Source organism: Amphiura filiformis, chromosome 10 (assembly GCF_039555335.1).
Source record: "Amphiura filiformis chromosome 10, Afil_fr2py, whole genome shotgun sequence".
NCBI classification, from domain to species: Eukaryota; Metazoa; Echinodermata; class Ophiuroidea; order Amphilepidida; family Amphiuridae; genus Amphiura; species Amphiura filiformis.
The window spans coordinates 54,476,021-54,490,893 of record NC_092637.1 but is presented as its reverse complement, the minus strand read 5'-3'; the positions used below and the strand labels follow the sequence as shown (position 1 = coordinate 54,490,893).

At 35.4% G+C, this 14,873-nt stretch overlaps 1 protein-coding gene across 1 annotated transcript in view; it reads left to right on the top strand.

Annotated features, from left to right (window-relative positions):
• Window positions 1-11,077, top strand: part of LOC140161978 (uncharacterized) — a 28,958-nt gene extending 17,881 nt beyond the window's left edge. Inside the window, exons 15-21 of the mRNA XM_072185270.1 lie at window positions 430-504; window positions 2,049-2,192; window positions 2,880-3,148; window positions 3,948-4,023; window positions 6,195-6,272; window positions 9,002-9,127; window positions 10,950-11,077. Of these exons, the coding sequence (XP_072041371.1) occupies window positions 430-504; window positions 2,049-2,192; window positions 2,880-3,148; window positions 3,948-4,023; window positions 6,195-6,272; window positions 9,002-9,127; window positions 10,950-11,077 (896 nt within the window). The remainder of the gene's footprint in view (window positions 1-429; window positions 505-2,048; window positions 2,193-2,879; window positions 3,149-3,947; window positions 4,024-6,194; window positions 6,273-9,001; window positions 9,128-10,949) is intronic.
• The last annotated feature ends 3,796 nt before the right edge of the window (window positions 11,078-14,873 follow it).

Below are 14,873 nucleotides of genomic sequence, written 5' to 3'. Positions count from 1 at the left end.
TGCACACTAAAATGATCTTATTTTTATTTTTAAGCGGCTATTTTTCGACTTATGCAACAATTCATTCACCCGGGGTTTTTTTTCTAGGACACCCTGTATAATGTACCCAACAAAAAGTATGTTTTGATTTTGATTTAAACTTTTGATCCAAACACAAGGAGTTAATTCCTACCTAGGAATTTTCAGATGGTACTCCCTCTTTCATCAGCGAGTGAGTGATTGTATCAGGTCGTGATCTTTTTGACCTTTGACCTGATAAAAGTATGTTTACTCAACGTCACCATAGGGCATATAAAATTATGTCTTTGACATTTTATATTTATATATAATAAAATAAATAATCACATTTAAATGTTACTGTATCAATACACTTTGCGTATTTTCTTATGAGTTTCCGTTGACTTCTGTAATTTGATTGTGTCCACATAGGTGCGATAACAGAATCATCCACTACGCCAGAACTAATACCTTCCAGTGAGTCATCTACCAGAGCAGATTTCTCAGGTACATAATTACATCATGTGTTATACTTATAGTCGATTCAGGATGTTCTTGTTTCCACAAAGATCCTGATATTATTGCTGTAAAACTAGGCTCTGTTCTTGATTTCTGTAATAGGTGGTTAGTTGACAATACGCTATCTCTACACTTGGGGAAAACCGAATGTGTCATATTTGGTTGCAAACGAAGACTTAATTAAGTCATTCATTTCTTAGTTGAGTGTGCTGATCAGACAATTTCTGCGAATGTGTCATATTTGGTTGAGAAACGAAAACTAAATTAAGTAATTCATTTCAAACTTAAGTGTGCTGGGCAGACAATTTCTGGACAAAAAACTGTTTAATATCTTGGTATTGATATTGACCAACCGGGGATAATAATAATAATGTCATTTGCAAAACAAATATCAGGCTCAAATTCTTCCCTAGATTAAGGTGCTTGCCTTAATAATAATAAAAATGTTTTTTGTGCTCTGCGCTTATCCAGTGCTTTTTTGATTATTTATTGTTTTCTTGGTATTCAGGTCTCAGTTTAAAACTTCAATTATAAACTTCGGGTACTCAAAATAAAAGGTGCGCTTTATTTCCAATCCCTTTCACACGTTGGGCACCAGGAACGTTCTCAAATTGCTTTTTAGTGTAAAAGGGTTATATTTACCCGTTTAAGTCAGACTCATAAAGTTTACAATCATTCAAGCGCATCTCATCTACAAGAACACTTCAAAAGGGATTCTGGGACGCCTAGATACAGTCCGAGAAGCAGCATGTATGATTTTGAAATTCCTAAAATCAAAAGTCTTGCTGCTTCCACATTTTATTACAGTGCCGTACTGGAATTATCTCCCAAATGAAATTAAAAAAAATCATTTCAAATGTGCAATCGAAAACAATTGACTTTGGAAACTGCATCGTCAGTCATTTACTATTATTCAACAATAGTAGAGCAATTAATTTAATTTATATGATGTTTTATTTTTTTTTTCTTTCACATTATGTGCATGCCTTTTTCAATTTTACCCTCCACCCCTCCAAGGACCCCATTGGAAATTGGCAAACTTCCACGCGGAATGTGTTCAGTGGCTTATCGACTAGGGGGGCAGGTGGGTTCACGTGCCCTGGAGGCCACTAATTCTGCGCCCCACCAAGCGATGAAAGTCAAAAATTTGGCGCGCTTCGCGGGCATTTTAACACAAAATCATTTGTAAGATCAATGTAAGACTGATAATAACTTCATTATAACCAAAATTAATTATTGGTAAGCCCTGTTTGTGCAAATTTTCGCGCGCTTCACGTGCATTTGTTTCAAAAATCAGGGGGGGGGGCGTCATTTTGTATCCGTAGCCCTGGGTGCCGCAAGTGCTAGCTACGCCACTGCAGGTGGTACAAAAATCTCAACTTTATTTTTCATTTACGACAAGTGGGGACTAGGCTATGTATCACAAAAAAAACCTTTAATAGTTTGATTAAAGTCAAATGAACGGCCTCTATGAAATTTATGTTTCAAACATGCATCATGAAATTTTTAACATGTTCAAATTCTTCTTTCAGCCCCAGCAACCTGCACTTTTAGCGACGACAATCCACCACTGTGTGGTTACACTCAAGCAACTGATGATGACTTTGACTGGACTAGACATAGTGGTAGTACACCATCACTTCACACAGGTCCTACTGGCGACCACACAACTGGAAGTGAGTACAACCTAAAAACAACACAAATGCCAAGCTATCGTAATCACACAACATTTCGAAAGGCTACATGTAGTCCGTCGTTTTTTAGATATACCAAACTCTGTGGTATGCTCCTCGTGATCTTAAAACCGTACTATTTCTCTTTAGCTTCGCTTCAGGAAAATAGTACGGTTTTGAAATCACTCGAACAATAGTTATGACCATCTCCCGACACACCTCAATAGATATTTAGTCCGTGCGGTTTTTGAAGAGCCCTTCCATACAAGTCTTAGAACTTTGTGGCAAAAAAATATACCATATACTTAAAGTCAAGTCTGTATTATGACTACTATTATCTATAGTACTCTCAAGACCCTAAGCTCCATTGACTCCATCATGGCATGTTCTTTACACAATTTATAAAATGTCCAAGAGTTACAAGTAAGTGAACGAATGTTGGCTTGTGGTATAAAGAGGAAATCAGACTCACACTTTTCATCGAATATTGTTTCTTATTAATCCCTAGGATTCCTTTTTTTCTTGAGAAACCCTTCTCCAAGCAAATTAACCTGGTTGCAACGTTAACAAGCAAAACTGACACCATCGGATCTGGAGTATTCTTTCACCTGAGTCTTAGTATGGTTACACATTTTTGTATGGTGTTCACTTTTCATCTTTCACTTCATCTATCCATTCTTATTTTAATAGCTGGACACTACATCTATATCGAAGCAAGTGCCCCCAGAGTTAATGGCGACACTGCTCGCTTGATAAGTCCTTTAATTCCGGGATTCTTTGGAGGCAAAGCTTGCATCAATTTCTGGTGTCACATGTATGGAACTGAAATGGGAACATTGAGAGTATATGCAAGGACAGCTGTTGGAGGAGATACTGAGTTGTGGTCTACATCAGGAGACCACGGGGATCAATGGTTGTTTGTTTCTCTGTCAAACTATGAACCACGAACAGACTTTCAGGTTAGATAGAATAAAACCCCTTGAGACCTACCTGCCGATTGACCAAAATCAATACCGTGTCTTGTTTTGAACCAATCAAGGAGGGTAGATCATCTGCAAATGCAAGTTTGACCATCAATAGGTTTAAACCCTAGTCATAATTGGCAATTGAAATGAGTATTTCAAATTACCAACCAGTCACAAATGCCGTTAGATGACCAGTAATGTCCGGGGGTGGGATAAAATAATATACCTTACATGTATTATGGAATTAATTACACTGAACTGATATGTTGCAAATCCTTTATTTCCATAATATGTAATTTGAATCTAATATAGGCTCTACATTAGTATTTGCTATACCTTATTTACTCTACTCTACTTTATCTAAACAAATATAATCCAATTCAAAACAGGGCCCAGCAAAAAAGAAGGTCGGGCAGTAAAAAGAATTATCAAAGAAAAAGGGCGTGGCTGAAGGGGCGTCAACAATAATTATTAAGGGGAAAATGGCATAACAATTATGGAAAAGGTTTAAAAATCGTTCAATACATGACATTCTACCTAAAAACTTTGCTTTGATCGTGGGCTAGAGGGGGTGGTAGGCCTAATATGTTGGGTGATACACCCCGAAATCTCGATGCGACCCCCCCTCACTTTTTAGATTCTTGAGCGTCCTGCTGAAAAACAATGGGTCAACCTTTTTGGGCTATTGATGAAGTAGGTGGCAAAATGTACCTTTTCAGAAGCTCCCCAGGTTACGAGCGGTCCCGACACGCCAGTGTACATATGCATAATTAATTGCTTTTGAATATTTCAGGTAGTTTTTGTTGGACTCAGAGGGTCAGGTTATCGCGGAGACATTGCATTAGATGACATTGAAATATCTGGATGTGGTAAGTGTTCAATCTTGCAAAGTTTTTAATTCGCAAGCTTTTAAGGTTAGCAACTACAGGGTGTCCCTGAAAGAACTGTATCGTCGGAAACTTAATTCTTTGGACATTTTAACGCCACAACTAAACGTAACTAACTACTTGTGTGGTTGCGAAATAAATCAGCTATCACATACTTTTTGAAATTTGACAATTGACCATATTGTTCTTGAAATATGAAACTCCCTCATTTTCATGCCTTTCCACGGATTCAAATACATATCAATGATATAGATTCAGAGTGCTAAGACTATCTTAATTCATCTCAAAGCTCTAACGCGCATTAGTAATATCGACCGTTTTTTCACGTTATTCCCGCTGGATTGAGTACATTTCAGGGTTTTTTTCGCTGTTTTATTTATTTTCCGATCCACCACACAAATTAGCCTAACGCGTAATTCTCAATAAAAATTCTTCATCTGGATAACTGTGCAACCTCCCTGTGAGATGAAAAGGTGGTCTATTCTTGCCATAGATACAAAAAGTAAAAAAAAAAGCTTTAAGGGCTTTAAGACGAATTATTAAATTAAGATGGCCTAACCACTGCGCATCAACAGCGCATTATTCGTCTGTTGTCAATGATATATATTGACTCCGTCGAAAGGGTTGAAAATTAGGTAGTTTCATCAAATTCTTTTATTTCAAAAACGGAGCGGTCAATTGTCAAAATTCAAAACGTATGTAATAGCTGATATATTCCTCAACATCATCAATTATTTAGTTACGTTTGGTTTATACGTTAAGGTACCCAAATCAGATCGCGACGATGCAGTTCTTTCAAGTACCCCCTGTATATTAAACTGTTGCGATTTGGTAGTACACAGCCTCTTGCGAATAGTAGTAAGGTTTGGCAAATTTGCATTGATCATTTTATAGGGAGTGTGTAGAAGAATTCAAATATTACATGTACATAACTCATTATCAACATTAAATCAAGCAAGTTTTCAAGGTATATATGATTTGTAGAATAAACTTTTACAAAATGTTTTCAAAGTATATGATTTGTAAAAATGATGCAAAACAGCAAAGTGTTATTTTTTGAAATCGTTTTTTGGCTGCTTCGAATATACAATACGTCGTGTACACTTTAAGACATCAAATCCAGTGATTTTTTAAAGTATCACAAATTGTGATTGTGTTTTCATTTCGTTGTTTCGTTTGCCTCAGAATATACTAATTATCAACCGAAAGAATACTCATTCGTTAATTGAACTAATTAAATGTTTATGTCTGCCTACTGCCCTTAAACTTGAACGCCGATTAGGTAAATATATATGTAGAGTTGGAATACAACACATTTATCTTTTATAGCCAGGCGATTTATCGACTCCACAAACTACGCAGTTACATAGCTACAACCATGGAATTAAGAGTGACAGCAAAATGACAAACACTGACTGAACCTATGCCCCAATTCACTAAGGAAATAGCCAAAAATCGATATAATTGAATATATGAATACAAAAGCCACCCAAGTCCATACTTTGGCCAAATTGAGTTAAGCATGGGAAAGTGTTGCTATACATAGGTGTGAAAGAACAACTCAAATTCATCCTCTGTGTCTATTGAGCATGTGAAAAATAGCATGTATGAAAGAATCAACCAAAGTCCATGATTTGAGTCTTGTAACACATTGATTGAAATCCAGTATGTATAAAAGTCCACTTGTAACATCTTCATTGCTGGAGAGTGACGTTTGAAAAAAAATATGTTTAATCAAGGAAAGTGTGTGGTTTATATTACATGGCAGAATCCTTATCAACATTATACATAACTGTGTGCTTTATTTTGTATTATCTTACTAGTGGTAATCTCATTCCAACATTATTGTCTTTGTATATGATTCAAAAAACCACCCAAGTCCAGAATTTAAAATGTACCCCACGAAGTCCCTGAAATGCTAATCGTCATACCTTATACAGTTTAACCCACCCATTTGCACGTACAACTTACCATATTGACCAGGTAAATCTAACCGAAGGAATTAAAAAGATACACAGGTTTTTTCCCTCAAAATCACTTCCCATGGACTTGGGTGGGTTTTGGATTCATGTATTCAATTATACCCTTTATTTATTTTTATTTTTAAATATTGTTTTATTATTTTTACGAATTCGATATTTTCTTTAAAACAGCAGAATCATCCACTACACCAGAACAACTTGATACCACTGATTCATCTACAACAGATTTCTCAATGTCGGCTGAACCAGGTACATATTCATAAATTTGGAGCTTCCTGGTACATGCCAGTAGTACATGCTATTAGTCTTAATGTAATGTGTCCTTATTTATAAATGATAATAAATATAGTTAGATTGAAATGCATTTCAACTCAACTTTTAACCAAAATACCAATATTAACATAGCTATAAAAATACAAACTTCACATTTACATTTGAGATCAGTAATACAGAAATTTTACATCTTATTATGCTGATGCTTGATGATTTGTAATATGAACTTTTGCAAAACATCAAAGTGTTACTTTTCTATGATATATTAATTTTGATAATTGAAATCATTTTTTTGGCTGCTTCGACCAACGATACGTCGTGTACCCTTAAGACATGAAATCCAGTGTCTTTTACTGTATCAAAAACAAGTTATCTGATATTTTATATATATTTTTTGTGATTGTGTTTTCATTTCGTTGTTTCGTTTGCCTCAGAATATACTAATTATCAACCGAAAGAATACTCATTCGTTAATTGAACTAATTAAATGTTTATGTCTGCCTGCTGCCCTTAAGCTTAAACGCCGGTTAGGTTAATATATATATGTAGACTTGGAATACAACACATTTCTCTTTTATAGCCAGGCGATTTATCGACTCCACAAACTATTTATTATTGGGTGTCCCAGTTACATAGCCACATGTACAACCATGGGATTAAGAGTGACAGCAAAATGACAAACATTGAATGAACCTAGGCCCATTTCACTAAGGAAAAAGCCAAAAATCGATATACCCTTTATTTATTTTTATTTGTAAATATTGTTTTATTATTTTTACGAATTCGATATTTATTTTTTAAATAGCAGAATCATCCACTACACCAGAACAATTTGATACCACTCATCCATCTACAACGGATTTCTCAATGTCGACTGAGCCAGGTACATTCATAAATGACGAGCTTCCTGGTACATGCTATTAGTTTTAATGTAATGTGTCCTTATTTATAATTGATAATAAATATAGTTAGATTGAAATGCATTTGAACTCAACTTCTATATAGCCCAAAATACCAATATTAACATAGCTATATAAATACAAAACTTCACATTTACATTTGAGATCAGTAATACTGAAATTTGACATCTTATTATGTTGATACTTTACAGAACATGTTTCGATGGTATTGTGAAATACCTAAGCATTGTGCTTTAGAACTGAGGAATGTCGATATTCCGAATTTCATAACCATGATTTTTCACTTTTGTATTCAATTTACATCACATTTTATTCTTTTAAATTTGAAAACAAAACACAGTTTGAACTGTATCTTTCCTTTTCCCTGAAAAAAAAATCGAACAGCCGATTAGAAAAATACTGCTAGCGGCCAATGACACCAGCGCGCAATCATGATATGCCTAAATGCGCGACCAGCATCTGCGTAAACTGTTCTAATGCATAACACGTCACGCAACGTGTTCATTATAAAAATTATATTTAGCACGTCTAGTCACGAGACGCGGCCATTATACTTTTATCGATAACCTGCAATACGGTATTACAGTGGAGGTTTTAACATTTATTATCTGTGATTGGATTAAACACATCGAGTCTATTCAAGTGGTTATTTTGACCACCACTTTTTAAACATGTTTACATATTAATATATGATATCAAAATAGCATTGTATTGGCCTGGATGTTTTCAACATAAAACACGTCAACCGTGCGACGTTACTGGGTCATATATGTTTATCATACCGCATTATTGACGAATAGCAGGGAACCCGCTCAGTCCGTACCCCTTTGTATTATATTGACTACAGAGGTTGACGTTACTGTGTCATATCTAAACAAGAAATGTCTTTAAAAAGACAACGCCATGGACTCAGATCATGTTTCATAATTTTACCTTGCAAGTATACTCTGGTTGCTCTATGAAAAAGGAATAAAAATCAAAACCACTAATCCCTCCAATTAGCTCCTGCTGATTTCCGATTATAGAACTATCAAAAAGTGTGCCAACAGGTATCATAATAGCATTATTACATAACAATTTCCAATTTTTTGGATTGTCTGCTGTGGTTTATCATTGGGGTGGGCTTGTCTAGCTGGAAGTGTAATTGACCAAAGGGGGTAATTATCAGTAATTGGGCCATGTGCAGTGGTAGAGACATTTTGGATACAGCATAAAGCCGAATAGCTGTTAAAACGCGTTTTGAGGGATATATCGATTATTTCATAATTTGCAAGTATTGCCAATAATTCGTGTACATTCAATTCTATAATATACATTTCAAATGAGTGCTCACGAATGTTCTAAATTGTTAGAAGGACCAATGGAATGATACCAAGATTTTCAAACGCCGTTTACTCAGAACAGCAATTTTGCGTATTCGGCACTCTGCCGTGTTCATAACGATATGTACGTATGAACCGCGCGTATGAATCAGTCAAATTTTCATACCGCACTGTTGCTCTATTATAATGATTTCTTACAAACAAAAAGGGTCATATTAATAGTTAGACTTTCCTTCGTATGTTCATTATCCTTGACTGTCTTTAATACATTATTTCGTACGTGCAAAATCTTCAAAACTGTAGTAGTTTTAAAAATAGATAGTGGGTGGTTTTAAAAATAGCAACCTCTCTAAATTTGACTAAAATGTGACCTTTGACAGTTATTATTATCGTGACCTTTGACCCCATTTTTATATTCACATTTGACCCTTTTGTGTCATTGTCATAAATTTCACCGCTACAGATCTAACAGATACGCCATGCGATGGGTTTCTTTGTCCTAATGGAGCCTGCATACCAGATGCATGGGTATGTGATGGAATCAATGATTGCGGTGACTACTTGGATGAGCAACAATCTTGTCCCACGGGTAAGTTACCCAATGTAATTTCAGGTTGGTTTTAATTAATTAATACAATGTCTAACGTTTTGTAGATTATGATTATGATTAACATACCTAATAACAGTCTCGACTCAGAAGTTAAATGTCATAGTTCTCGTCTAAAACTACACCATCCGCAGGGTATTTGGTGCAATGGTAGCATATGGCCTTAGGTGATACTTTGAATATTCTTGAGTCCATAGGTCAAAGGTAATGGGCATCAGGGGCCCAAATCTAAATGCATGTGTTGTCCGCTAGCTCACAACCTACAATATGTTGATACAATGATATCTTATGAGGTCTAGATGGTACATCTTGTAGGGGCCAAAGTCATGTGCCCCATGGGGTTTCTTTTTCGCCCTCGTCATCTTCTTCCTCATCGCTTACTTCTTCTTAATATCAATAAGCATAACAATACACGTTTTATATTAAATTTAAGCATTTTGAGCTTCTTAGTTAGGTTGATCTACTTGAATTAGTGCTGCCAGTGTCAATTATTGATTATTGCATGGGCGGGAGACGAGCCTGTGTCATTTTTCCCTGTGAACATACCTCCGGGATCATGAAACTAGCGGTATATCCTTACTCAAGAGCTGGTAGTCGAAGATGGTCATGCCCTATGTGTAATGAGTATTGGGAAGATAAGCATATTTCACCATCACGCAGGTGTGTCATATGTCACTATAATTGACAGGTCTCCTCATTTCCTATAGGATTATTGCTCTTTGTGAGGAAGTTGTCTCTTCCTGTTAACAACAGCTGTCAATCAATTTGGTCTTCTGTCAATCAAACATACATTGGCTCATTGACTCATTATAAGTGAATTTCCGTGGCACTGAATCCATTTCTTTAAGATCTTCTGACTCGCCCTTTATTATCCCAAATAAGTGCAATACCAATATTTTCAAGCAGACATTTTTTTAAACCGTGTGTACAATGCCTGGAATAATCTCCTTGCTGTCGTTTTCTCTTGCCACATGCCTATCTCCATTTTGCTTCACCAAAGGTTGGTACCAAATTTGATATCAAAAGTTTAATCATCGTGAGCATAGGAACCGTTGTTTGGAAATTCGTGCAATTTTAAAAATTACAAATTACAAATTGACCACGCAAAAACCAATGCATAGTATCAGCTTATTATGTGGCCCGAAGCAACCCGTACAGAAATCATTGTACACTTGCCAGCGCACAATTAAAAGAGCGGGGTATTTGATTTGCAATTTTGACATGCATGAGTAAACCTTTAATGACAATAAAATTAGACCTCTCAGATGCGTGTAGATGTTGAGGAGGTGTGGTTTATAATCGATTAATCTGTCAGCCTATTCAGGCGACGTAATGTTTGGCACTCACGCTAGCTCCACCGCGTGATACAACTCCCTATGTTATTTTTAAAATTGCACGAATTTTCAAACAACGGTTCCTCTGCTCACGATGATTAAACTTTTGATATCAAATTTGGTATCAACCTTCGAAGGGAAGTCTACAAAAAATTATTATATAAATTATGTTGCCATAAACTGATCAGACTCTGATTAAATGAGGATGGAACTAGTGGAGACTTTTTAATTGGCTGTGTTTATTAATGAAAATATATAATTTCGTCAACAATGCAATTACGAACTTGCATTTACATGATGATACATTATTTTAAACCATCAATTTAGCATTTATGGTGCCAAATGTTTACAAATGTTAAAATGGTTTAGACCAACCTTAAATTGCCTCCAAGAGCGAAACGCAAACATGGCGGAGTCAGTACTCTTTGAAGCTACCTCATTGGATACGCGGACGTTATGTTTATTTGCAGATCCATGTGGCAGTGACCCATGCTTGAATGGTGGCCTTTGCATTGATCTGGACTTCGACTACTTTTGCCTTTGTTTATCTGAATCAACAGGAGTCAACTGTGAGATTGATATGGGCATCGGTATGTGACATTTTTTCCCGTTTTTAATAGTGGTACATGTAGGACATTAAAATAATGAGAAACGTCGAAACCTGAAAATTTGAAATAGCTATTTTTTGCCTTATGAGCATTGCTCCAGCACATGAATGCAATACGCGTAACGAAAGCGCATCTTAAAGGAGTATTTCGTAATTCTAACATCCTCTTTTTATGACATTTTTAAGGGAAGGGGTATGAACGTTTGTACAGTATTTATTGTGGGACAATAGAGCACATCAGACATATCGAATTGCATTCTGAATACGAAGAATGGCCTTCTGATATCAAATAATTTTGATTTTTGAAATTCGCAATGTAATACACATTTTATGGCAAATCATATTAAAAATTGATATTTTGATATTTAACAGTACTCGAAGTAAACTTTATAAATCTGATGATTTCTACCTAAAGTGTATGTAGGTGGGATGAAAAGCCGACGATCAATTGAAAATTTTGACCTTTCGTATTGAAGATATGGATTTTTCCCCAAAACACCAAAAAAAAAAATCAGGTCTTTTGGGAAAAAATCCATATCTTCAATATGAAAGGTCAAAATTTCCAATTGATCGTCGGCTTTTCCTCCCAGTTACACACACTTTAAGACTATATCATTAAATTTATAAAATTTACTTCGAGAACTGTTATATCTCAAAATGTGAAAAATATCAAATTTTAATAATTTGTCATAACATTTGTATTATATCGTGAATTTCATAAAATGAAAATTATTTGATATCAGAAAGACATTCTTCGTATTCAGAATGCAATTCGATAGGTCTGATGTGCTCTCATGTCCCACAAAAATGCTGTCGAAACGCTCAAAACGCTCATTCAGTTCCCTTAAGTAGATATCCACGAAAAAACCCTGTTCCCAAAATTTCAGTTGATTCCGATTTTTCGTTTGCGAGTTATGCCTGATTATGTGTAATACACTGCTCCATAGAGAATGTCTTGTAATTTCTTTCTGGTATACCAGAACGAAATTCAAATTTAACGATATCTTTGCTAAAGGAATTAATCTGCAAGAAATTGTTTGTACATACACATTATGTAACCAGAGGTTTCCAGTGATATAAAAATCTCAACTCAAAAAAGTGGTGGGATGAGGCTGTGGATCACGAAATGCCCTTTTAAGCATTGCAGTACGCTATAAAAGTTAGTTTTATTGGGAGAATCTGTTTGTATCTACTAATCATTTCACATCATTTCATATTGTTTCTTCACTTTTGCGTAATTATTGCATTTCTAAAGTCCGCTTGTATTATATGGTGGATTTTACTGTGGTTGTTTATGCAATGAAGATATGTATATGGGGTGAGGGTGTATGTATGTTTGTAGGTAGGTAGGTATGTATGTATAAGTTCTATTTTCTTGGTATAGTGATTTAGATGACTATTAGACGAAAATGATTGTCTAAACTGTTAACAATATACGTGTTTACAATGACAATCACTTGGCGAATCCATCTATGACGTCAAAATTTGCAGAACATGCTAAAACAAAACAAAATTAAAAACATTTCCCCACCAAAATTGTTTTGGCGACATAACAAAAACAATATTTAGTAACTAATTTTCAAAAAATAGATGTGGTTTACAGATGGATTCGTCTATTAGAATATTTATTCTTATAAATTTAGACCAGCAATTAAGGGGGTACTACACCCCTCGATCAATGTGTGTCCATTTTGCATTTTTCTCAAAAACTAATAACACAGTGGTAACAAAAGTTATATATATTATAGGGGCAAGGAATCCAAATACTACACTGGAATTTCAGTGACCCAAGACAAGCGGTTTGTTATTTATGATAGGAAATAAGGTACCACTAGGATGTACCTCGTTTCCTATCATATATACTAAACCGCTTGTCTTGAGTCACTAAAATTTCAGTGTAGTAATTGGATTCATTGCCCCAATAATATACATAACTTTTGTTACCAGTGTGTTATTATTTTTGAGAAAAATGCAAAAATAATCACTAAATTTACCACAGGGGTGTAGTACCCCTTAATATTTATCATTAACGATATAATTCCAGGGCTACAGCCATCCTTTAACAGAGGACTAGTTCATGCACTTCAACCAATTTTTGTTTGACCTCTTAATAATCTCTTTTTTGACGACCGTTGACATCTTAAGGTCATCAGATGTCCAAAATAACTAATTGAAAAATACGACTAGTGATCAGTTTGATTTTTGTTTGACAGGACATGGATCATGCGTTGGACACTGTGGTGACCATAGCGGTTATAGTTGTTATTGTGACTCCATATGTTCCCGTAATAATGACTGTTGTGACGATTACTACGATGTTTGTCGTAAGTTGCTTTTAGTTTATTTATTCCTAGGAGTCTGATTTTACCGTGGGGTTTTTCCTTGTTCTAGAGTCTGTGTCTAAGATGCTTTTGCTTTTTTTTACTGGCAATAGCCGAGATACGTTTAGTCGCTGGATGATAACACCAGTATTGGTAATTACATCCCGGGAATTACATAGGTCAAATGCAAAACGTCATTCGTATAACACGTATACGTAGACATCAAAATATAACGATTGAGACGCAAGTAACTGTTGATAAAGGACATGGTTACTCATATAGAACTCGGTATTGGTTATATAGTTATTTACAGATACGTGTGTAGGTTACAGTTAAAAGGGAAGATGCAGAAGGTATGTCGGTACATTTTTTTTCAAAATAATATACAAAACGAAAACAATATAACAATTACGCATGGGCCACTCATTACATACGAGGTTGTGCATTTGACCATAAGAATTACATAAATATTTTCCTGCCCAACGACCAAAATTTTACCAAACATCTGATTAGGTTTTTACAAATGTACCAATATTAAGTAACTTACCAACTCCAGAAATACATACACAAAAAAAAGAAATTACTCTAACCATTATTCGAAGCCCTCCTTTACAAATGTGCCAACATGAAGTAACTTACCAACTCCAGAAATACATACACTAACAAGCAATTACTCTAACGATTATTCGAAGCCCTCCTTTACAAATGTACCAACATTAAGTAACTTACCAACTCCAGATATACATACACAAAAAAGCAGTTACTCCCACGTTTTCACTTGTGTCATGATTTCGCAAAGTTTACATGTTCTTAGTTATATTTTTGTTCTATTGAAACAATGGAAATGATTTATTATTACTCAAACGTCAACAATTTTTAAGCTAAAACGTTCCTTCAATGCTGCCATAATGAACATAATACCTGTAAATGTCAATCTCTTCGCCTCTGTTGCTGTTCAGTTGGTCAGACCACCGTGATAGTATCACTAATATCACCGGTTCGAATCCTATCGAATGCCCTGTTGGTGCTAGGATTTTTTTCCACATTTGAGGGCGCTGGCTGCTTTGGGTAATGAAAGATAAATTTGTTTACAAAGATTAAATTTGTTCAACGAAGACGATGATACATAATTTACAACCAATTAATTATTTAATTAAACTCTTTTAGGATCTTACTCATTGCAAGTACAACAATGTATGATAATCTTTTAAAGCCATAATGTACGATCTTAGAATATGAAATTGGTTATTTTTTTCCAAACCTGATTTGTATGCATATTTGTAATGTTTACACACAGAGTGCTCTCCCGTGGAGGTCAGACCAGCAGTAGAGCCGACACGGACCCTTAATTTTTGTTGGGATTTCCTGGGGATGGGGGGGGGGGGCTTTTTATCTGTGCGTGATTTCTATTCATGGTGAGGGGCCTAATCGCGCCGCTAAGTGAGTCCTGCGGATACTTGAGCTAA